The 24508-nt window shown below is 41.8% G+C and overlaps 1 protein-coding gene across 8 annotated transcripts in view; it reads left to right on the forward strand.

Moving 5' to 3' along the window:
- ITPR1 (inositol 1,4,5-trisphosphate receptor type 1) overlaps positions 1-24508 on the forward strand; it is a 348439-nt gene that overhangs the window by 131997 nt on the left and 191934 nt on the right. For 5 of the 8 annotated variants that reach the window (XM_040245980.1, XM_040245981.1, XM_040245982.1 and 2 more), the window contains exons 6-13: positions 4858-4944; positions 6930-7088; positions 9003-9101; positions 10312-10395; positions 10493-10639; positions 15107-15202; positions 17168-17212; positions 21757-21911. In XM_040245980.1, the coding sequence (XP_040101914.1) occupies positions 4858-4944; positions 6930-7088; positions 9003-9101; positions 10312-10395; positions 10493-10639; positions 15107-15202; positions 17168-17212; positions 21757-21911 (872 nt within the window). The remainder of the gene's footprint in view (positions 1-4857; positions 4945-6929; positions 7089-9002; positions 9102-10311; positions 10396-10492; positions 10640-15106; positions 15203-17167; positions 17213-21756; positions 21912-24508) is intronic. The other 3 variants (XM_040245986.1, XM_040245987.1, XM_040245984.1) reach the window with 1 other exon arrangement.

The raw sequence follows: 24508 nt of genomic DNA on the forward strand, positions 1-24508 counted from the left end.
GCCTAGGCTATGCAACATGCCACCAGCTCTCTGAAGCACAATGACATCTAGTGGCTGGTCGCTGTGTTTGTCTGTTCTTTCATAGAGAACTGGATGCTAACCCCTCTGGTCATGATTTCCCAAGACTCTTGGCAGAATGAGGTTCCCCTACCCTTAGCAAATCATGTAATTTGTTCTTCGGGCCTTGACTACATTTCCTGACAGCGTTTCTGTCTGTTACCTTGAAATAGCACGTACATTGTTTTGGTTCTGAGAAATGATCTGTTACTTTAAGCTGGGAACAACCAGAGGAGTGATGAGTCTTTATTGTCTTTTGAAGCCTGGGTCCTGCATTGCTTATTTTCAGAAGCCTTAATTCAATATCATGTTATGTAATTCAGAGTTTTTTTTGACCTTAAATAACCTTTCCCCACTGCTCCAGTGACCTCTCTGTGGTAATGTAATAATGGTTTCTCTATTTCTGAAATAAAATAACAGGTGACTCTGATGGGATTGGCCTTGATGTTGCTTAGAGAAACACAGTAATGTCCATGGTGAATAATGGTGGTAGAGAGCATAGCATAGAGTGCCATTTCTTTCTTAGAAATTCGGAACTGTCCTCAAGTCATTGTGCAAGGAACAGAGCAACAGGTACTTGATTTATTGGGATTCTTAAATATTGAAAAGGTAACACATTTAAGGTGGCTTTTTGTTTACTCTTATTTTTAAGTTAATTTTTACTGGAGTGTAGTTGCTTTACGATGTTGTGATAGTTGCTACTGTACAGCAAGGTGAATCAGCTATAGGTTTTCATATATCCCCTCTTTTCTGGATTTCCTTCCCATTTAGGTCACCACAGAGCACTGAGTAGAGATCCGCGTGCTGTACAGCAGGTTCTCATTAGTTATCTATTTTATACTCAGTGGTGTATGTATGTCAGGCCCACTCTCCCAATTCATTCCACTCTGCCTCCTCACCCTTAGTGTCAATACGTTTGTTCTCTATGTCTGTGTCTCTATTTCTGTTTTGCTCATAAAGCTTTTTAAAAACCCAGGCTTCTTGCCATGGAGATAGGATGAAGATGCTTCTGAAAAAATGACATGTGAGTATTGTAAGAAGTGAGTTTCAAAAACACATGAGTAAGAAAAGGGAAAAAAAAAATGGTATGCTCTCTAAATCTTACACCTCAAAGATAATCTTGGTTTTGTATTTGGTGTGTGTCCCAGTCTCCAACCTCCTATTATTCCTGTATCTCTGTATAAAGTATTAATGGGGACATGCCGTCTCACTTCTCTTTCTTTCACCTGCTTATTTCCCCACTTACTATGTCATGAATAAACAAGTAGTTCTGTATTTTTCATGGTTACTTGATAACTCCATGGTATAGCAGTACTGTAATTTTAGATAGGCAATCCCTATGGAGTTCAGAAATACTTAGGATCCTGACAATTTTTTTCCATTCTGTTGGGGGTGGGGGAGAACGTGGTTATGGCCTCCTGTGCATGCCTGTTTACTTCTTAGAAGAAATTCCTGGAAAAAGGATGGCTAAGTCAAAGTTAAATCCATTGACCAACTTTTTGGTGGATATTGCCAGATTATCCTTCAGAAGGGTAGTACAAATCCACTGTCTTAAAGTGTGGACTCATCTTTAGAATACACTTGAGAGAGTTAATATGTTTTTTCCAAGGTTAAAGCAACCTTGATCAGTGGGCCTGGGTATAGGTTGTACCTTACTTCTTTTTTATCAACCTTTTGCTTTACGTGTTGAACTAAAAATCATGATGGATTTTTTTTTTTCTGAAAGCCAAATTATATGTCAGTTATATCAGTAAAACTGAGGGAAGGGAACTAATTTATTTTGTGGAGGGAGTTACCTAAAGACTGACTTGTGAACTCAACACATATACAGCGTTTATGCACTTAGTAAAATATGACGTGAATGGGAGAGTTTTCTCCTTAAAGCACCCTTATAGCAAAACTGAATCCTTAGACTGGTTCATAAACTTAATTCATGGAATGTTTACTTAGTACTTATGTGTGGGCTTAGTCATCATTAAATCTTTTAATGGAGTTTCAGAGATGACATTTGATATTCTTAGATATTTATTTTCCAGTTGTATATTTTCACTTCTGATTTTACCTTTTGCATGTTTTTAGGGAAATACCATTTAATCTTTAGAGCTACTGGTGTTTAATTAGTCTTAAATATGAAATCTGGGCCTTCTTGGTGATTAATCTGACATTTTCTTTTAGATATGCCAGTGACCAATGGATGACCACTTTTATCCTTAATCTGAGCATAGGCACAAACTTAATATTTTAGATTAATATTTCTTAGATTGAAGTCACTGGAAAGTCTTGAGAGTCAGAGGAATATCCACGAGAATTTTCCCTCTTATCCAGGAGCCCTTATATTATTTAAGTCCAAGAAACACTACTTTAAGATTTTCTAAAGGTGAATCCTTTCAGTGTGACATGTTGAGCAGAAATTAAAAAAAAAAAAAAAGCCTGTTTGTTGGGAAAATGTTGTTTTATTTTCCTTAATTCATTGATTTTTTTCACCCTTTGATTTTTTTTTTCTTTCTCCAATTTCCTTTTGTTATTAGCTGAGAACTGCTTGGCAGAAAGAATAAATGGCTTTCTCCAAAGTATAAATCTGCCTTCTAAGTAGATTCAGTCCAGTGGTGTTTTTTTCTCTGGAAAGTACCTGTGGTTACTGGAGAGCTCTCTGGAGAGGGTACAGCTTGGGCATGAAAACAGAGAGAAGGGAGGTGGGAGGAAGTGAAGGGAAGGTGTTTGTGAAAAGGAGGAGAGAGTGGGGGAGAACCGTGCCCAGGGCAGTTGCATGCCAAGGATGGCTATGGTGTCTGCACTGCTGTTGTTTCTGGATGTGTCTTGAAACCAGTGAATATTATCTTTTTGTACCTGAGAACAGCAGACTGGTAACTAATTCCAAAACAGCAAGAGGGAAGCCTCTGAATAGACCATTGTTTTAAAGGGTTGAGATACATAGGGTAAACTGGCAGCCATCTATAGGAACATAGGCAGACCCTTACATTCCTTTAATGTGGTTTGTTTCTGGTTTAGGATTGCTGCCTGCAGCTTATTTTTCTCAAAAGATATGCCTTCCTAAAAATACCTATCTTCCTGGTAGAGGCAAAGTGGATGCTGAGCTTAATGGAAATGGGAAGATTCTTCATCCAGCCAACTTAGTCCACTTTTCGAAATTCTCATCATTAGGACATTTCCTAGTTACAGAGACTTATGCATAACAATCACGGTTAAAATGTGTTGAGTGCCTGTTTGGTGTCTAGTATGCATTTTCTCTAATCTCCATGATGGGAGAGGTGGGGCGGGGGAAAGCTTATTTTTACCTCGTTTTGTGGGTGAGAATGCTGAGTGAGGCTCAGTGAAATTAAATAACTTGGCCAAGATGGTAAAGTTGGTTTGTGGTGGAACCAAGATCAGGTCTAAAATGTCCTGTGGAAATGGGGATCTGGGAAGGAAGCCCATTACCCCGTGGTGTCTGCTGGCATCTTGTCTGAAGGCCAGGGGAGACTCGAGGAGAACACTGGGAACGGTTCTGAAGGACACTGCTGGTCATCATCATGCATTTATCACCCATCAGATTAGGAGAAATCCCTGTTATTTTACTCTGGTTTTACTTAGTCTGGATTTGGGAGTCAGGGGTTGGAACAGCAGTTTAATTGCCTAGAATGAAACTAATTCTCCTTGAGCATGGTTATCATATGTTAACAGTCCTTACTGAGTTCTACAGGGAAATGAAGAAAAAGGACTCTGTGGGTTGGAGGCCTTCAGTTCAGTTCAGTCGCTCAGCTGACTGTTTTGGAAACCCTCTATTCAGCTGTATCATGTTCCCTAGGCTGCCAAAGTTGGGCTAGTAACATCTCCAGCATCATTTGTTACTGTATCAATCTGGAATTTACCCAAATGTGGGTGTGAGATTGTCTCTTACTTATTTAGTAGCTGTGTAATTTTTTTAAATGACAGTATTAAACAAAATTTCAAATATACATAATAGTAGAGAAAACAATATAAACTCCTTTTGTAGCCATCATTCAACTAACTATGCATTGTCAACCAAACTTTTTCATGTCTCTGAGTCTGTTTCTTCTTTATTAAATTAGAATAATCATCTTCTCCTCAGGGAACTACCATGAAAATTACATAAATTATAATTGGTATATAACAATAAAAATTAACACTCCATGAATCCTTCTGTGATGAGAAACCGTGCTAAGTGATTCCTATGAGGTGAGAGTACTGTTTTTATTTTCATTTTACAGAAGAGGTAACTGAGGCTCACGGATGTTAAATAACACATCCAGGTCACAAAACCAGTATTTAAATCCTGTTTTATTTTACTCCAGAGCTATAAAGATAACCTTTGCAAATCATAAAAGGGCTATGCAATTTCCCTTCCAACCTTACCCTGTTTTCTTTAAAAATATATAAGCTGCATGTATACCTGTGGTGGATTCATGTCAATCTATGCCAAAACCAATACAGAATTGTAAAGTAAAAATTAAAAATAAATAAATAAATAAATTTAAAATAAAAAAAATAAAAAAATATATATAAGCTTTTGACTTAGTCTTACGCTAAGCAGATATCTGTGAAGTCCTTAAAAGAAAGAACACATTTTTGAAAAGTCAAAAAGGCCAACAAGCAAAGGCATAGTGAGTTGGATTGTTAAACCCCTTGCTCATTGCACTTAGCCTCTAGGTGTACTTAGGTATTAATATTTACTTATTTCTGTGGTTCCTGCATGAACTGGCTATGTTGGTTCTGCATCACAGCAGAGAAGTGAAACGCATTGTTGCCTCTTTGTGACCACTCTTCCTCCTCCATAAACAGCATGCTGCAGACTTGGAAAAGAAGCAGAATGAGACTGAAAACAGGAAATTGCTGGGTACCGTGATCCAGTATGGCAACGTAATCCAGGTAGGTCAAAACCACACTTCTGTCACGGAGCTGAAACATTACAAAGAGTGAAATGAAAAGCAAGCACAGTAAACCCTATTTGGACACATAAAACTCCCATGGAGACAGCCAGTTTATTGGAAAAGGTCTGCTATTTCTTCTGATTAGGCTGGACTCTTGCAATGTGAGAGTCCACTTCTCTCCTTGGAAGCTGTTAATTTAGTCTGTCCACATTTTTTAGATGGGAAGCTCCTAACTAAAGAGGAGCCTGACTGTTGAGGTCTTGCCTAACTTGCATTCCTTGAAAGTTCCTCATATTTGGTAAAAACTGACTGAAGGGCTGGTCACCAGAAGTAATAAGAGCAATTCTGTATCTTCAGGTAGAATATTTGATGATGAGTCTCAGGTCTTACCTAATGGGTTTTGAGGTTTACTTGTTTATTTCTGGTACCTTTAAATTTGGAAGGATTAAACACAATTTAAGAAATAGCTACCATAGGTTTTGCTGGAAAAGAAAAAGTCCACCTGGGTCTGTCCTTGCAGAAAACAGTCTGTGAGAAAGTCCAGTGCCAAATATGGCTTTTAAAAAACCATTAAAAAAAATTGAAGTATAGTTTACAATGTTGCATTAGTTTCGGGTATATAGCAAAGTGGTTCAGTTATACACATACATGTGTGTATATATATATCTGTTCTTTTATCAGACTCTTTCCCATTAAAGGTAATTACAAGATATTGAATATAGTTTCTTGTACTGTACAGCAGGTCATTGTTGTTTATCTACTTTATATATTGTAGTGTGTCTGTGTTAATCCCAAACTCCTACTTTGCCCCTCTTTACTAATGCTAATATTAAATTTACAACTGACAGAGGAGTTCCTTCCCAATTTTTCTCCTCTGAGATTTAGAGCAAGAATTCTTGACATGCCTGAGTTGTCTCACTAGCAAAATGGTAATAATAATGGTGTCTGCTGCCTATGATGATTGACAGGGACCTGTCACAGATTATCCTCTGAACACATATTACCTAATATTTATTTCCCCTAGATCTTGACATCCACCAATAGGTAATATCAGATTACACACCACCCAAATCCAACACCGCAACAGGTGTATGGAGGATCAGGGCTACTCATCAGAGTAAGAACGAAGGCTTGGGAACGCATTAACTTATCGTGGCTAGGGGATGTCAGAGGCTCATGGATCAGACAAGTTATTCCTCTACTTCCAGTAACCCTGGCAGTTTGTAAACCTCCTGGGAGTGTTCTAGAAACTACCTATGACCCTGGAAAAAGGGATATTGGCAGTCGGCAGTGGCGTCTCCTGCTAGTCTATCATGTGTCCAGAGATTGGACAAGCTTCCATATTCCCTTCCATCTTCTCTTAGAGCCTGTTGAGTCGGGAAGCTTTGGTCAACTCTTCCTGGTCTAGACTTACTATGGGACATTTCCCATCTAGATCTTCAGTCTTTCCATCCCTTTCATGTACCCACTTGCCAAGTATTAAGAATAGAGTGCTTAGAAATTCAAGGTAGAAATCCATAGCAGTGATGTTTTCTCAAATGAATTGACAGTCCCCCTAATGGGGTCCTCTATTAAACTGAACTGTGTCTCTTGTTCAGAAGTGCCCTTCCTTAGTGCCACCCTTGTGTCAGGGCATATTCAGACTGCAGTTCTTTAGACCCTTTACGTGGGGTTAGACCCCTTCCTGGTAACCAATGGCAGGAGTGCTGTTCTATCAGACAGCACCCTTTACCTGAGTGACATCCATCTCGTCCAAGGCTGTTTTGGGGGGGAAATAATTTTCTTCTCCTCTTCCTGTACTTCCCTTTGCTCTTTCTCCTTCTCTAATCATCCCCTTGCCCTGGGCACTTCTGTGGTTCTCTAACTTCACAGGCAGCTCAGTGGTGGGAGGAGTGTTTGATACATATTTTATATGGCTGAAAGAGAAATGGTAAAGATTCAGAGACATGCTGACAGGCACCTTATTCTCTTGGTGGTTTTCAGCTACTGCATCTGAAAAGTAATAAATACCTGACTGTGAATAAGAGGCTTCCGGCTCTGCTGGAGAAGAATGCCATGAGAGTGACATTGGATGAGGCCGGAAACGAAGGGTCCTGGTTTTACATTCAGCCATTCTACAAGCTGCGATCCATCGGAGACAGCGTAAGTGCGCATTCCCAGCCCCGGGAGTGCTCCATGCCAGGCCTCCAACCATAACTGCATGCTTGAGTCAACTAGGAGAAATTTAAAGCTGGAGCCAGAGGCTTCTGTAGGAGGAGAAGGGACTCACTATGGAAACCAGTGTTTGGGAAACAGGGAAATTTGGAGTGAAGTGTGACCTACATACAGTAGCTCTATTTTTCCTACTGGGCTTCTGAAAAAATTCATACGAGGAACCCATGACCTCGGTAACTTTACCACGAAAGCTGCTGTCATGTATTACTGTCCTGAGGACTATCCCCCTCCTTATACATCAGTGGTAGAGTAGAAATGCTTTGCTATTTGGGGAATAAAGTTAGCACAGAGGATGGGAAAGAAGTAGATTGATAGAGAAGTAGTAGAGAAGGAGAGTGGATTTTAGGATTAGCCTCAGTTGGTCTTTGTCAGTAACTCTGCAGGTTCTTCATTCCATTTCGGTGCCTGTGGTTGGTTGTGAGCTGCGTTTTTCTGGGTAGGGGAGGTCATTAAGTTATAAAGCCCCAGAAAGTTATAAGTCATCCTTTCCAGGGCCACTTAGAACCGTCCTGGTACTTATTATCTACCATACTGTGTGCTTATGTGGTCGTATACTTACCTATCACTATGTATAAATGCTATCAGCAATATTTCCAACCTTGTTAAGATTCTAAAACAGTTGTTTCTACCAAAAGAAATATGTGTTTAAACAGTGTGAAATTCTTACCAAAATGCTCAACTAGCCTCCACCTGAAACTGGATTTTGCCATTTTTTAATATTTAAGTATACAAACTCCGGGTAGTTTCAAAATGTTTTAGTTTATATGTGTGTGTATTAACGTATATACGATATACCTGAAGCATCTAGTGCCAGGACCCGCCACCCACACCCACCCCAGGCAGCTGGTATACAGTAGTGATCATCAGCTGAGTATAAGAGAACTAGTCCAGAAAAGCTTAAATTTCAGCCAAAGGTTTGGATTTTTTTTAATGTATTTAACATAATTATATTCATTTGGAGTTAGAAAAACTTTGATAGTGTCTTCCCCAAATGTGTCAAACTGAAAAGAGATGGGTTTTACATCTCAGGAAACCATCCTTTCCATTCTTTTTCCTTCCACTTCCATAATAGAAGACAAGGAAGGGTGCTTTGTTCTGAACTTCATTTCTAGCATGTCCTTTGCTTTCCTGTCCTTTAAGGTTATCTTTTTATCAGTGCCTTGGTTGAGAAAATTAGATGGTTTTGGATTCTTACCCTTGTAGAACAGTGTTTTTTTGAATACTTGTAGAACAGTGTTTTTCAAAGGACAGGGTATCTATCTGCGCATAGGCTAAGATATCAATTTGGTAATTTGTGACTATTATTTTAGAAAGTGAAATAGAATAGATAGTATCAAGCTGTGTTGAACATAATGGGGATAAGATTGTTTGGCATGGGTAACTTTAGTCTTAGATAAATAGATACGTATATCTGTGCATATGTGCATATATGTATGTATACACACATACATATACACATATATCTACATATGTATGTATGACCAGGTCATAATAAAAAACATATTTCTTAATATGACTTTTCAAAAAAGTATAAAAGTCATTGCTTTATAAATGTATAGCTTTATTCTCTCAAAGGTAAAGACTTACTTCAGACAATATTCTGCTTCTATCCCTAAAACTTATTTATGCAAGTGCCTTAACTGAATCTAACAGAGGTAGGACTTGTTTCTTCCTGCTTAGCCTAACTTTGAAAGCATCTTTAGGTAATCAATGACAACTGTGGGAAAAAATTTACCTTTAGGGCCTTCTTCTATGTGGGCTCTTAACGGCTTCTCCCAAAACTAGCCACTACTCATTCTGCATTTTTTTGGAGAAACGCTCTGTGGATTCTTTCCTTTTCAGGTGGTCATAGGTGACAAGGTTGTTCTGAACCCTGTGAATGCCGGCCAGCCCTTACATGCCAGCAGCCATCAGCTGGTGGATAACCCAGGCTGCAATGAGGTAAGAGAAATCCAGTTATGACCCGTGAGAAGCATGTGCTATCGGAGCCCTCAGCCTTCCTGGAACCAGAGCATGGGCGTGCTGACAGTGACTTGAGTCCTGACTCAGAACAGTGTACCCATTTTGCAGGCGAGGAAGCCAAGACTCAAAGTCAGATCTGTCACACAAGGCTGTGTAAGCCTGTTCAGTTGGTAGGAGGTGATAGTCACTTCAGGCCTCAGTTTGCTAAGCTTTGTATCACTGGGAGACCATTTTTCTAATTTCTTAAACCAGAGGAGGCTCCCTTGTACCAGTGCTTTTTGGCCAGAGGAGCACCCTTTTCTAATTGGTCCCCTAAAGAGAGAGCCTAATTCCCCTACATTGGCAGCTATGAACACCCCTGGAAGAGTGACAGCTTGCTTTTGGCAATACGTCTACTTAAAGTAATTGGCAATTACAGGACACAAGGACAGTAGCTTGATGGTGACATGAACATTTGCCTAATGGTGGAGGGCACAAAGTCTGGAGTCAGATATTATGGATTCAGATCCCGAATCTGCCCTTCTCTACCTCTGTGACTGTAGATTCATTACCCAGTCTCCCTGGGCATCAGTTTTCCTACCTCTGAAATGGACATGATGGATATTGCTATTTTTCAGGGTGATGGTGGTTGTTGTTTAGTCACCAAGTCACTGTCCATTTTGTGACCCCATGGACTGTAGCCCACTGGCTCCTCTGCCCATGGGATTTCCCAGGCAAGAGTACTGGAGTGATTTGCCATGCCCTCCTCCAGGAGATCTTCCTGACCCATGGATCCACCTTGCATCTCCTGCACTGGAAGGCAGATTCTTTACCACTGAGCCACCAGGGAAGCCCTTTTAGGGTGTTGCTAAGGATTAAATATATGTGAATATTGGCCCAGTGCATAGACTGTCTTTAGTATACAAACAGTGGCTGCAAAGAAGATGTCATTCCAGAAGGGTGAGAAACTTACTTCCCTTAGCCACAGCTGGAACATACATAGTGATTGGTAGAAATTATCCATTTATTACCAGAGACTTCTAACAGGTCAATTGAATGTGCAAGTTCTATGGTCTTAATGATGCCAGTCTTTAGGCTTGAAGGACTGATGCACAATCTTGTTTCTTGGACAGAGGTGAGGCCCTTTGGGATAGGAAGACATAGTTGTTGAGGAATATGTGAAAAAATAACTCTTAAATTTGCTTTCCAGGTCAATTCCGTCAACTGCAATACAAGCTGGAAAATAGTCCTTTTCATGAAATGGAGTGACAACAAAGATGACATATTAAAGGGGGTAAGTTGGATACATGACTGGCTGGGCAGCGCGTGGCTCGTCTTCAGTTCTCTCTTAAAATGCACTTTCCTTAACTCCTCTGTGTGTCGACTTTCAGGGTGACGTGGTGAGGCTGTTCCATGCCGAGCAGGAGAAGTTTCTCACCTGTGACGAGCACAGGAAGAAGCAGCACGTCTTTCTCAGAACCACCGGCCGGCAGTCTGCCACGTCCGCCACCAGTTCAAAAGCCCTGTGGGAGGTGGAGGTAAGGGTTGGCGCAGGGCAGGCAGGGAGAAAGGACTTGCGCGTTTATAGGAATAAAGTCAGATGCAGATACTTCAGCTACCTTGTTCCAAGGACAAGGGATGACTTGGAATAACTAAGAGAAACACACACATCACGCCTTATTAGAAGGATGCAGGGTAAGCCAACTCCCAGCTGAAAATCTCAAGTTTCCTTTCTCTGGGTCATCCGATCATCTCTTGCTTCTGTATTTTTCTTCCCTTTGCTCAGTTACCTATCACAACAAGTGATCAAGTGCCTAACCAGCATGATAGTAGGTGAGTGCATATTGGTGACAGGATGAAAAGATGCCTAACTGATAACTGGATGGTGAAGGTGATGGGAGGCACAGTCCTTGTCCTCTGGAGGTGATGGAGGAGTTTGAGGTTGGGCAGGGGTTTAAGAAAGACTTCCTGAAGGCGCTAGCATCTGAGCTGCTACTAACAGGATGACCTATATTTCAGAAAGAAGAGATGAACGGAGTAGGTCACTTCTTGTAAGATACTGATGTGGACTTGGAAATAGCAGGCAGCCTTGGGTTATAACTCAGTAACCTCATTTGAGGAGGAGCAGAGGATCATCCTGCGAAAAAAAACAGAAACTGAAGGGCAATATATCCAGGCTGTAGGAACTTGGGACTCGATTCATAAATCAAGAAACTATTAAGAATATCAGAACCCTACAGAAGTCACTGTGACTGACTTTAGAAACTTAAAGTACTGCGTCTTCTTCACTTGCAAATTAGTTGAAATGAATGAAACATGCAACTTTTTGAGGAAAGTTTCTACCGTATAGAGTTTGAAAACTTTGGGTACTTACGGGTCTACTTCAGAACATCTATATTTTTTCTTTCTTCTGAGAGAAAACAGCTGTCTTAATTTTTACTCCCCACCCCCCCCGAAAACCTTTTCCTGCCAATTTTCCCTCTGAATAGCCTAGGGAAACACTGAATTTATTCCTTTTTTATTGTTTTCTTGAAGATTTTAGAAACATAAGTGCCCCTTCAAAATAAAAGAAGGAAGACATCACCATGTATTTTATGTTTCTCATCATGAGTTAGGATTTTCATTATACATCTTCAGCATATTCCCTGACAGTTTCATATAGTGTTCATCTTTTCCTGTGTGATGTAAGAACTTGATAATAGTATACAGTTGAATCTTGAACAATGTGGGAGTTAGGGACACTTGCCCTCTGCATGGTTGAAAAATCTATGTATAACTGATAGTTGGCCCTCTGTGTTCATGGTTCCTCTGCATCTTGAATTCATCCAGCCATGTAGAACTGTAATATTTAATATTGAAAAATCCATGTGTAAGCGTACCCATGCAGTTCAAACCAGTATTGTTAAAGGGTCAACCCTACTTCTCTTTCTCCCTTCCTGTCCTTTTGGTGTTATTCTCTTGTGTTTGCTATAAACTCAATAGTGCATTTTTACTTACTTTGCCTTGTTTAAGGAGTCATTTGTATGCTAAAAACATGGGAAAATGAGAGATTAGGAGTCTTTTATCTACATAGTTGGACTTCCCTTGTGGCTCAGCTGGTACTGAATCCGCCTGCAATGAGGGAGACCTGGGTTCAATCCCTGGGTTGGGAAGATCCCCTGGAGAAGGGAAAGGCTTCTCACTCTGGTATTCTGGCCTAGAGAATTCCATGGACTGTATAGTCCCTGGAGTCTCAAAGAGTCAGACATGACTGAGCGACTTTCATCCACATAGTTATCATCTCCAGCACTTCATTCCTTGGTGTAAATTCAGTTTTCATCTGGCATCATTTTCCTTCAGCCTAAAGAACTTCTTTATCATTTCTTGTAGGGCAGGTCCTCCACTGGCCAATTCTCTCAGCTCTCATTTTAAAACAAGAAAATAGCTTTATATTTGTCTGTGAAGATACCTTTATTTCACCTTAATTAAAATTTTTTTTTTCCTTTTTTGAAATAAAAGCTGTATGGAGATACAATTCATACATCACACAATTCACAAATTTAAAGTGTATAGTTCTCCATGGTTTTTAGTAGATCCAGAAGAAGCCCTGGACTCCTAGCAATCACACCTCATTTCTCTTCAGACTTGCCCCCTCCCTACCTCTGGTAACCCCTGCTCCACTTTCTATCTCTATAGATTTGCCCATGTTGAACATTTCATATACATGGTATCCTACAATATGTGATCCTTTGTATCTGACTTTTTTTACCGAGCATATAGTTTTCAGAGTTCATCCATATTGCCGTGCATATCCACATTTCATTTCCTTTTATGTCAAATAATATTCCATTGTATGGATACACTGTATTTACCATGTTTTATTTTTCATTGGCATTTGGATTGTTTCTTCTTTGGGGCTGTTGTGAATACTGCTTCTGTGAACATTTATGTACAAGCTTCTGTGAGGAGTTTCAGTTCTCTCTGGGGTGGAATTGTGGGGCGTATGGTAACTTCATTAACCTTTTGAGGAAAGGCTGCACTATCTTGTTGACACTATTATATGTTCTAAACTGCAGTGTATTAAAGATTCTGATTTCTTCATACAGCCTTCATTCACAAAAGGTATTTTTGTTGACCATGAAATTTTATGTAAACAGTTTTTTCTTTTCATGCTTGAAGATGCTAATCCATTGTTGTCTTGCATGCATTATTTCCTGTTGTGAATTCACTGGTTTTCGTTTCTTCTTTGTTCCCTTTTTTGTCTTTTTTTTTCCCCCTGAAAGTGAAAGTTTCTCAGTCATGTCTGATTCTTTGTGACCCCATGGACTACACAGTCCATGGAATTCTCCAGGCCAGAATACTGGAGTGGGTAGCCTTTCCCTTCTACAGGGGATCTTCCCAACCCAGGGATCGAACCCAGGTCTCCCGCATTGCAGGGGGATTCTTTACCAACTGAGCTATCAGGGAAGCATTAGCTTTTTGCCCCTTAGCTACTTAAAAAAAACAAACAAAAAAAAAAAGCCCTAGTTTTCTCCCCCTAGCTACTTAAAAAAATTTCTTTTTATTTCTGGTTTATATTTTTCTTATTATTATGTGTCTTGATGATTGTGTGAGTGTGTATGTATTTATGCTACTTTGAAGTCTGAGTTTCTTGAGGTCTGTGCATATGTATCAAAATGGGAAATTTGAGGGTTACTATTTCTCAGGTATTTTTCCAGCTCCCACCAACCCCCATGGACAAACTGGATCCTTCGATACTGTCTGACAGGTCACATTTTTCTGATTCTTGCCTGTCCACTGCTTTATGACAATATACGACACATTGTGATGTCACTGTGTTGAGTATCCAGATTCTATTGCCTTCCTTTAAAGAGTATTGACTTTTGTTTTGTCAGACAAAGAAAGTTCTGGTGTGCTTTGATTCTTTGGAGGTTTGTTGCAAAGCTTCATTAGGTCATGTGTACTGTAGCATTTGTTTTGGGGACTGTGCTAGCCCAGCTCCTAAGATACGACCCTTTCATTGTCTATACTGAATGCCCCAGGTGTTCAACTAGTCACTCCTCTAGCTGGGTAGGTCAGAAACCTTCTGGCCATATGTGATCTCCCAGATTGTTGAGCTTACAACTTCCCTCTCATTTTATATTAGGCCTTGGGCGGGGAGGGGAAGAGTCTTGCTGTATACACATGCAGCTTGATGTTCAACCTCTGTAGGAGGCCCCGTGCAGATTTCTGGAGTTTCTTTCTGGGGAGCTCTGTATTCTCCCCTCAGTCCTCTTGAATTCTGATGTATCTACTCAACTCACTGAGACTGGAGTGCTCTGTGTGAGTTCTCCTTCCTGATGCTTCCATCCGAAGAGGACCTCTCAGCCGGAAACTGCAGCAGTCATGAAGATCACCTTCTTTCCTTTTCCTCTGAGAGCACAGTTGTGAACTCGGTGTCATCCAGCATCAGAACCCAGTTGTTTTGTCTATTTTATGCAGTTTTCTCATTGCCTGTGGCAAGTCCCTGTACTGTGTGTACTGTCTAATTATGGCACCAACCACCATTGCCAGTATTCCATCCTGAGCAGATGCTAGTTACATTTATCGTTACAGTAAGTTGTTCCAGGCACTGTGAATGTCTGGCTTCAGAGCACAGGCTTGGGCATGTGTCACAGGGCACGAGGGCATAGATAGGTTGCCGTTACCAGTTTTCATGAGACTCATTTTTGTTTGTTTTACCTTTTGTGGATGAAGTCCAGAATCTTAGCTTCTTCCTTATGATTAAGGCAGATAATCTGAAAACCAATTGAACTTTGTTTTACAACCATTTCATGTTAATTAGGGGACTCTACTTCTCCTTTGGAGAAACATTACTTAAAATTACATGAGATACTTGGAGCAGTTTTATTGGAAGATAATAGTTGTTTGTCAGCTAGTAAACATCACTCCTGAACTATGACTTCTATGTGATATCTCAGATTCAGTGTCATCCTTATATGGGTTGACATTTCTTCTACACCTGGTAATCATTTCTCTTCTTGCAGGTGGTCCAACATGACCCGTGTCGAGGAGGAGCAGGGTACTGGAACAGCCTCTTCCGTTTCAAGCATCTTGCTACAGGGCATTATTTAGCAGCAGAGGTAAGTGGCAGCCCTGTGGTTTTTCTCTTTCCATGGTAATGCACTTCTCTTTCCTCACTTACCTGTAGCCGTTGGGTAGTTAGAGGCTTAGGGTGCTGCTCTGTTACCTAGCTTTTCCTTCTGTTTCTCTGTTTCCTTCCACCTCATTTCCCTACTTATGGACAAGAAGCAAAAATAATGAACACATTTTAACATTTGACAGGGATTCTGATCAAGATGTGGGGAGGAAGTCAGTTAGAAAACAATGCTGTCATGAGAATGTCATGTCCAGCATGGTGACTATAGTTAATAATACTGTACTGTATATATTTGGCTCTTGAATGACGTGGATTTGAACTGCACAGGTCCAGTTACCTGTGGTTATGGCAGCCCATTCCAGTACTCTTGCCTGGAAAATTCCATGGACAGAGGAGCCTGGTGGGCTGTGGTCCATGGAGTCACAGAGAGTCGGACAGGACTGAGCAGCTGAGCACATTCTGCAGTAGTAAGCGCTGCATAACTAAGCAGTCTGTGGCTGGTAGAATTCGAGAATGCAGAAGAACTGCAGATGTGGAGGGATCGCAAATTTGGAGAAAGTGAAAATGTTAGTCGTTCAGTTGAGTCCAATTCTTTGCAACACCATGGTCTGTTGATGGAAATCTCCAGGCAAGAATACTGGAGTGGGTTGCCATTCTCATCTCCAGGGGATCTGCCTGACCCAAGGATTGAAGCCAGGTCTCCTGCATTGCAGGCAGATTCTTTACTGTCTGAGCTACCAAATTTGGAGGGTTACCTATAAATTATATACCCAATAACTTCAGCCGTATTCAAGGGTGAGATGTATTTGAAGGTGGCTAAAAGAATAGATCTTTAAAAAAAAATTCACACTAATGTGGGCTTTAGGATTATCTTTCCATTTTGCTCTTGGATACTACTCTCCCCACATCTTATTGTTTACCAACCCCGATCGTAAGGTAAATGACCAAGCCTCAGCCGTAGTGAAACATGGTATGTAAAGCTAGAAGCATTAAAACACATAAAGAATTAGGTGATTTTATAGAGCTTGCTTACTCACAGGATCAGTGGATTCGACAAGATCCTTTACTTACAGGAATGTAAAACATCAAGGAAGTGTGTTTTAAATGCCTATGAAGGGTATTTGAGGAAAGGCAAGACTCAGCGCTGAAGCATGGGAGGAAATTTCCTTTTAACTTTTGTATTAAATTAAGGAGCCATCTTACTGTGTGACAGCTGTTGCACTTTACTCTGATCTGCTGGAAGATGTACGATGCATATTCATACCAGATTCTAGCCGTACATCAAAAGACACCTGCTGTTGGCTGGTACCACTGGTGAGACTGCTCAGAGATTTGCAAGGTGATGTGTGGGCATCAGACTGTGGCAGCTGACCTCAATCTAAATGTGCCAACCCCTCTGGGATGCCTGACACTTGTGTGAACTGATGATTTTTGAAATACTGAAGAGCCGAAGATCAAGACTAAGTTGAAATTTATAATGGAGCCATAGAAATGGAGCCAGCTAACCAGCTCTGAGAAATGTTGATGACATGGTTTGCCAGAGGTCAATGGTTGTTGCATTATGTGTTATGTTCTGGGGTGAATGTCACTTTTGCTGAAAGCCAGACAATTTTTTTAATTTCTAACTCGAAATAAGCAGGATTATCAATGACTGGATACTGGTCTTTTGTTTATTTCAGGCTTTTAACTGTTGCTTTGCTAGTGGGTTCTTTGTGTTCCTCTGTCTACACTTGAGAGCCATCTGTCGGTTACTGGTAGATTGTTCCGTGTGTGTTGTGCTCATGTGACGTGTGTTGTTGCTGTGGCATGCTGGTTTCGTGAACAGAGGGAAGGGACAAGTTCTTAGCTGTCCAAAGATGTTCGCAGGCCTTGATGTCTCCTGCAAGCAGGGCCAAGTCCTTGAGAAAGCAATGGATGTTTTAATTTCCTAATGATTCTTTTTCATCAGGTAGACCCTGACTTTGAGGAAGAATGCCTGGAGTTTCAGCCCTCAGTAAGTATGGGCAAGAGCCTTCTTGTCTTCATCTGGTAGGGTGAGGCCATATGAACTGGAACCCCATGTAAGAAACTGCCCCTGTGGTCACTAAGTGCTGGGGAAGGGGAGACCTACACTGCCCTAAAAGAGGGTCTTGTTCTGTGCTTCCCTTGAGGGCAGTCATGTCCCCTTGTGTCCTGATTGGTCCAAGAGACTGTTGGTCATCATACTCTTTCTGTGTGCTTAGTCAGAGGGTTTCCATCTCTTAAACTGCAGAAGTTCAAGGTATCTCTTGGAATACTGCTAGGTTGGACACAGTGATGGTCTCTGTAGAGCCAGCCTTTTGTATATGAATGTTCTGTTGCTGTTGACCTGAAGCTATGACTCACCAAGGTTTCTTCAAGGAATGAGCATGTAGGGTGGACACTGTTGTTTAGACGTGGAGGTAACACGTGAGGCTTTACCTCTGGTTAGGCACTCAGTGGTCTAACTATCTGTCCTCTGTGCAAAGTCAGAAATAGATCCTGTTACGTGATTTAGAATTTTAATGCTGGATCTTTAAGCTGGATCTTTCTTTGGAGGCCTTATTGCCAATTAATCCTGATATGGAGGGACTTGGGGGTTTTGGTGTCCACAGTGTGAAGAGGGCAGTGGTTGTGTTACAGGGAAATGATGGGTGTTAGTTATGGAGTTCTCTTGTGGAGTGCTTCATTCTGGTCTAAGATGAACAAAACAGAACCAAAACAAAATAGTTGCTGCTCTGTTCAACATTTTGTGTCCATGTGATCATCTTGGCGATGAATATGGTAGGTGGTATTAAGGGTATTATCTTTTAGTACAATTTTGAAAAAATTGGATTTCAACATTGTACATTAATGAAGGGAGTTGAGGTGGAGATAACACACGATGTAGTTGTCTTCAAAAGCGTTGTGAATTCTGCAGGAAGCCATGAACTTTCTAGTTAGATCTGAGCAGAGGTTAGCTTTTAAGAAATGCAGAGGAGTTCTCAGTGAGAATTCCTGCCCTTAGTTCCTGGACTTGCTGGCGGAGTTCATCTTCTCTTTCCACTCCTTGTGGGAGCACCGGAGAGCCCTGTTCCTTCCATTCATGCCCTTCACTTTCACTGCTGAAGCTCATTTGGAAAGCTGACCTTCCACAACTGCTGTGAGCTGAAATAAAACACCCAGTCGCACCCTCCACCCCTGCGCAGGGCAGTCTCTGCACATCATGCCCGCATTGTCCTCACTGATCATTGTTCCAACACTTGGACTGGAAGGGGCCTCAGTTTTCAGAAGATAATTCATCCTGGCACCTTTCTTATTTTGAGAGTCAAGATGGTCTTTGGGTCACTCGCTTCCCTGGGTCTTGGTGCTGCTATCTGAGGCTGCACAGAGTAAGACTCCCCTTGGAGGTGACTTTGAGGGGGACCTGTGGCTTCTTTAAGTGTGAGCTGATGTCCGAGTGAACCTTGAGCGCTGTGGGGAACAGGACTGCTCTCCCAGCCTGTTCGTGTGTGAGGGAAAGACAGGCATGTGTGTAGCATAGGAGGAAGAGCAGTGATCGAAAGTAGGGCGAAGAGAGAGACAGCCTTGGGTTTATTCATTTTTATTTTATTTGTTTGGCTCTGCCGGGTCTTTGTTGCTGCGCATGGGTTTCCTCTGATGTGGTGTGCAGATTTCTCATTGCACTGCCTCCTCTTGTGCAGCACGGGCTCTAAGGTGTGCAGACTTCAGTAGTTTCAGTTCCCGGGCTCTAGAGCACAGGCTCAGCAGTTGTGGTGCACAGGTTTAGTTACTCTGCTGCATGTGGGATCTTCCCAGACCTGGGATGGAACCCATGTCCCCTGCATTGGCAGGTAGATTCTTAATCATTGGACCATCAGGGAAGTCCCAGACTTGGGTTTAAATAGCACTGTGCATGCTCAGTCATGTACAACTCTTTGTAACTTCTTGGACTGTAGCCCTCCAGGCGCCTCTGTCCTTCGAGTTTTCCAGACAGGAATACTGGAGTGGGTTGCCATTTCCCACTCCAAGATGCACTTCTTGTGTGCTGTATGGTTCTGGACAAGTTCGGTTCCCTCTTGGAGACCGACTTCCCTTACCTGTATGTGTGGACAATACGCTCGTTGTAAGGATGGAGTGAGATGCTGTGCGGATGACGTGCCTGGCCCCTAGTAAACACTTGGCATATTTGTGAGTTGTAGAGGATAATAACTGTTTTCAGTGCCTTTTCCCCACCAGTTTGTCTGGGCTGCCTAGCAGCTCCATGAAGGAGTTAGAGCAGGTCCTTCTGTCTTCATTTGATGCGTGAGGAAGCAAGGCCACATGCCTTGGGTCTCTGGGAGTGCAGTCAGCTGTCTCCTCTTTCGTGTTTCTCTGTGCCAGGGCAGCGCGATCTCGCAGCGGGCCTGGCTGCAGATCTGGACTGCATTGCTCCAGCTGCTCAGGTTGTTGCATGAGTGGGGGTCCTCATGTGGAGGTGGGGTGCCGGGAAGCTCACGGTGCACCTACGAGCTCCTGCCTCTGGAGGAGAAGGTGTCCACATTGGGAGGGTCCTTCACCCTCTTCTTGGCTGGGACCCTTGGCACTTGGGAAGAAGAGGCTTCTCGTTCTGCTTGTTGATCGTGTATTTCCTAAGACTGGCACCCCAAACCTCTGGTCTTACCTGGGACAGCACTCAGCTTTGTCATTCTCCTCTTTCTGAATCCAGTGGCCTTAGAGCCATGGGCTTGATGCCGCAGGGACAGAAAGAAGTCGAGTATAGCTGTGGGCTGACGGCCTGGTGCACATGCGCCTCTGCTCCCACTAGGTGGCACACGCCGACTGCACACAGCAAGCACGGGACGCTTGGCTGAGTCACAGGCCACGGGCTGTGGACTCAGTGCAACTGTCCTTTTGCTCTGGATGTGTGGCCAGTCTGGAGAGTAACTGCCAGCCTGTAGCTGAGCCCCATGTCTCACACTGGAACCAGGTCAGGGTTTTTTCTGAGAGTGGTGTGTGCAGCACTGGTTCGAAGAGGACAGGTTCCATTCAAAGTGATTTCTCGTGAGTGGAGCTCAGGGAGATGCTCTGGTGTCCTCCAGCCGAAGTTTGTGTGGGTGTAGATAGAAGAACCACTTGGAGTGGGGGCTGTTGTTCAGATAAAGGTACAGGGTGTGAGGGCTTCCCAGATGTCTCAGTGGTAAAGAATCCACCTGCCAGTGCTGGAGACTCGAGTTCAACTCCTTGGTCTGGAAGAGCCCCTGGAGAAGGAAATGACAACCCACTCCAGTATTCTTGCCTGGAGAATTCCATGGCCAGAGGAACCTGGTGGGATAGAGTCCATGGGGTCACGAAGAATCAGACATGACTGAGCAACTCAACAACAACAATGGGGTGTGAGAGGTGGGGGTGTGAAAGGTGGGGGTGTGAGCAGGGGAGACAGAAATGTGGGATATTAGAAGAGCTGTTTGCGTTTTCTTTTCTTTCTTTCCTTTCTTCCTTAATTCATTCCTGTATCCCTCCCTCCTTTCTTTCCTTCCTTTTTTTTTTAACAGGCAAAGGTTGATGCCTCTGATGGACTAAAAAAGCAGACTTGCCCAGAATCCTAGAACTCAGGCCCTATGGAATGAAATTCTCTCACGCTTTCTCCTTTGCCTGTTAGATTTGCTTTTCTTTTCTCCATTCCATTTGGAGAGGAAGCAGGGCCTCAGCCCAAGCAAAGCAAGATGGAGACAAGGGAAATGTGGTTCTCCTAGTAGATGCAGGTGGATACTGTCATCTTGCAAGGAGGTTAAACTTCAAAAATAATCTGGTGCAGAGTCACAGGGCAGAGCGTGACCTTGTGCAGCCTGTCAGAGCAGACACCAGGCTTGGCACACTGCTGCAGTCTTCTTCGGCAGATGGGCTTCGGAGACTGGTTGCATCTTTACAGTTTTGTGGGAAAGCTTTCATTGTTGTTCATTAGCCTTCATTTTCAGAGATTCTCTTCAGTCTCTGCCATATCCTGCACATAGCAGGGGAGGCCCCTTTTCCCCCTGAATGGTCCTTGGCAATTAATTAATTAGGAACACTTTTTCAGGGCTAGGCTGACATCTCAAATATTCTTCTTGGCCACATGGGGATAACTGCTTACAAACACTTGGATTCAGGTTTATTTCATTGCATCTTTTTTCCCTGGGAAATAACTGTGTCATCTTCTTGTAGACAGTTTCACTGGAGTCTAACACCACCACCCATAAACCATACCCACAGGCCAAGTTTTCTCAAAGTGTTTCTCCTCTCTCCCACCCACTGCCCAAGGATGTACCACATAGAGCACTCTGCCCATGGACAGTTACATAGCATTGCAGCACCATGTTGCTTGAGCGTTTTTGTTGTAACACAGTGAGGCAGGGTGTGAACATTCTTGGCATGGGTGGCCAGCTCTCATCTTTGGTGACCGCTCTGAAGCTGTGGTACTTCTCCTGACAACTGCTGATGTTCGCGATTGCTTCTTCCCCGTTCCTGTGGACAGAGCAGTGATTGTGGTGAGGCAAGAGTGTGGCGTGCAGAATCCTTGACCTGATGACTTTTCCTCCCCAGGTGGATCCTGATCAGGATGCCTCCCGAAGCAGGTTGCGAAATGCCCAAGAGAAGATGGTGTACTCCCTGGTATCTGTGCCCGAGGGCAATGACATCTCCTCCATTTTTGAGCTGGACCCCACGACGCTCCGTGGAGGCGATAGCCTCGTCCCGAGGTAGGAGTCCAAAGAGGCTTACCGCAAGTGAGTTTGTGTTGCCTGACTGGGTTTCTTGGAGTCCAGAATATCATCTTCTTTCTTGGAACTTTCATATAGAATGTGGTATAGGATTTGTTCTGGTTGCCCATTGAAATGATATCTAATTTTTATTTTTAAAACAGCTCGTCAGTTGTAAGTTCTCAGTAGTTGCCTAACATGTGCTGTGTTTAGGTGAACAAACTAAACCCTTAAGCTCAGGTAGCTCAATATTTCTAGTTTTCTTTACTCTCTCGCTCCTTTTCCGAAACGTGAGAGATCTCCTGGTGAATTGAATAAACCCTTGAAAAAAATTCTGGAAAATGGAACATTTGAAATGCACTCAGTCCATAGTAAATTTTATTAGCGATATTGAGAGATCAGATCAGTCTTCTTCTGTTATTTTAATTAACTTTTACTCTTAGTTTTGTTGCATAAAAATGCATTCTAGGGGGAAATAACTGGGCCATAAATGAAACAAAAAACTCACTCTTAACAAAATCAAAAAAAGTATTAATAGTGACTAACACTTGAGTGGTGACTTCATGCCATTTATAATGCTAAATGCTCATGTTATATATATAATTTCATCTTCATCAAAACTCCTGTGAGATAAGTAGTATTATTTGCCCCTTCTTAGAGGGTAAAGACAGAGGCTCAGAGAATTGAAACAACTTCTCGCAAGTAAGCGAGCCCCATCGCAGAAATCAGAATCTTAAACATTTAAGACAGACAAGTCTGTTCTGGCAATTCTAACTCTTCAAAACATTCTTAGGCAGTGGAGGTCTCACGGCCATTGGTAGGTTGTATACAAGGCCTGTCTCTCTGAGGATTCCTGTATGTTTCATTATTCCTGTGTGTCATTACCATTTAACTGCTCAGCCAGAGTTGGGCTGTGAAAGTGTTAACTGCAGCTTGGGTGCTGTCAGAACTGAGGAGAGGCTTCTCTTGTACTGGGTCCTCTTCCTGTCCGTCTCAGAGTGATACACTGAAACAGTGCCCAAACAGAAGAGAACTTCACAGGGAGGCCATTGATTACCATTCAGTACAATGATCACTGGTTCCTGCCCTCTGCTGGGTTGTGAATGCCTTGAGAATCTGGGGAAAACTGAAGATGTCCTCCTATTAGATTCCAAATATGTACACAACTTCACGTACTCCCAAGTTTGTCCCAGAAATGTAACAGATATACTGAGATACAATTCATGTATCATACAACTCACCTGCTTAAAGTGCTCAATTCATTGATTTTTATTAGATTAGCAGAATTGGGCAGCCATCATCAGAATAGATTTTAAGAAAAATTTCATCACTGCAAGAAGAAGCCCTGTACCTGTTAGCCATCACTCTCATTTCTCCATCCTCCATTCCCCAGCCTTAGACTAAGCTACATTTGTCTCTATTGATCTACCTGTTCTGGACATTTCATATAACAGAATCACATGTGGCATTTTGTGACTGACCTCTTTCACTTAGTGTTTTTTTTTTTAAGATTAATCCATTTTATAGCATGTATTCATTTCATTTTATTCTTGAATAATATTCCATTGTATGGTTATGGCACATTTTACTGATTGACTTATTAATTGTTGGCTGTTTGGGTTATTTGCCTTTTTCTGGCTGTAGTGTGAATACATTTTCTTTTCTCAAGAGTCTTTAACCTACGAGTGGAATTACTGGGTCATGTGGTAACTGTATGTCTAAACTTTTGAGGAACTTCCAGTTTTACATTTAGGGTGTTGTATTCTCACCAGCCATGTCTGAAGGTTCCAATTTTTCTATGTTTCTCTCCAATACTTGTTTATCTGTCTTTTTTTTTTTTTTTTTGAATATTTGAGCCATCCTAGTCAGTGTGCAGTGGTATCTCATTGTGGTTTTGACTTGAGTCTCCCTAATGACTAATGATGTTGAGATAGTCTTTTCATTTATTCTTGTGTTTATTGACCATTTGTATTGATATATCATTTTTGGAGACATATCTATTAAGATCCTTTGCCCATTATTTTTTGCACTTAAAAATGGATTATGTCTCTTTTCATTATTGTGTTAGTGTTCTTTATTCCAAACACCTTACCAGATATGATTTGCAGGTATTTGCAGATTTCTTCAATTTCTTGGTGTCTTGTGAACTGCAGAAGCTTTTAATTTTTAGTTGAAGTCTAGTTTGTACACTTTTTCCTTTGCTTGCTAATGATTTTGGTTTCTTAAACTGTTGCTTAATGCAAGGTCACAAAGATTGATGCTAATATTTTCTTCTGAGAGTTTTATAGCTTGTGCTGTTTTTCATTTAGGTCTTTGATTGATTTTGAGGTCACTAAAAAAATATGGTTTGGAGTAGGATAGATAACTTTTGTAAAGTGTCCTTTCTCACTGACTACCTAGATAAAGACAGGGACTGTAGAATCCCATTGCATTTCTGTTAAGTATCTTTCTGTAGGTTGTATTCTCTATTCCAGGAGTTCTTGAGTGAATTTTTTTAGACACCTGGAAGACAATGGAATGACTTTTATTTTATTTGCTATGTATTTTATTTTGTAAGGAATAGCAAAGAACAGAAACATGTGATATAAAATAGCTAC

The sequence above is a fragment of the Oryx dammah genome, unplaced genomic scaffold (genome assembly GCF_014754425.2).
Source record: "Oryx dammah isolate SB20612 unplaced genomic scaffold, SCBI_Odam_1.1 HiC_scaffold_9, whole genome shotgun sequence".
Lineage (NCBI taxonomy): Eukaryota > Metazoa > Chordata > Mammalia > Artiodactyla > Bovidae > Oryx > Oryx dammah.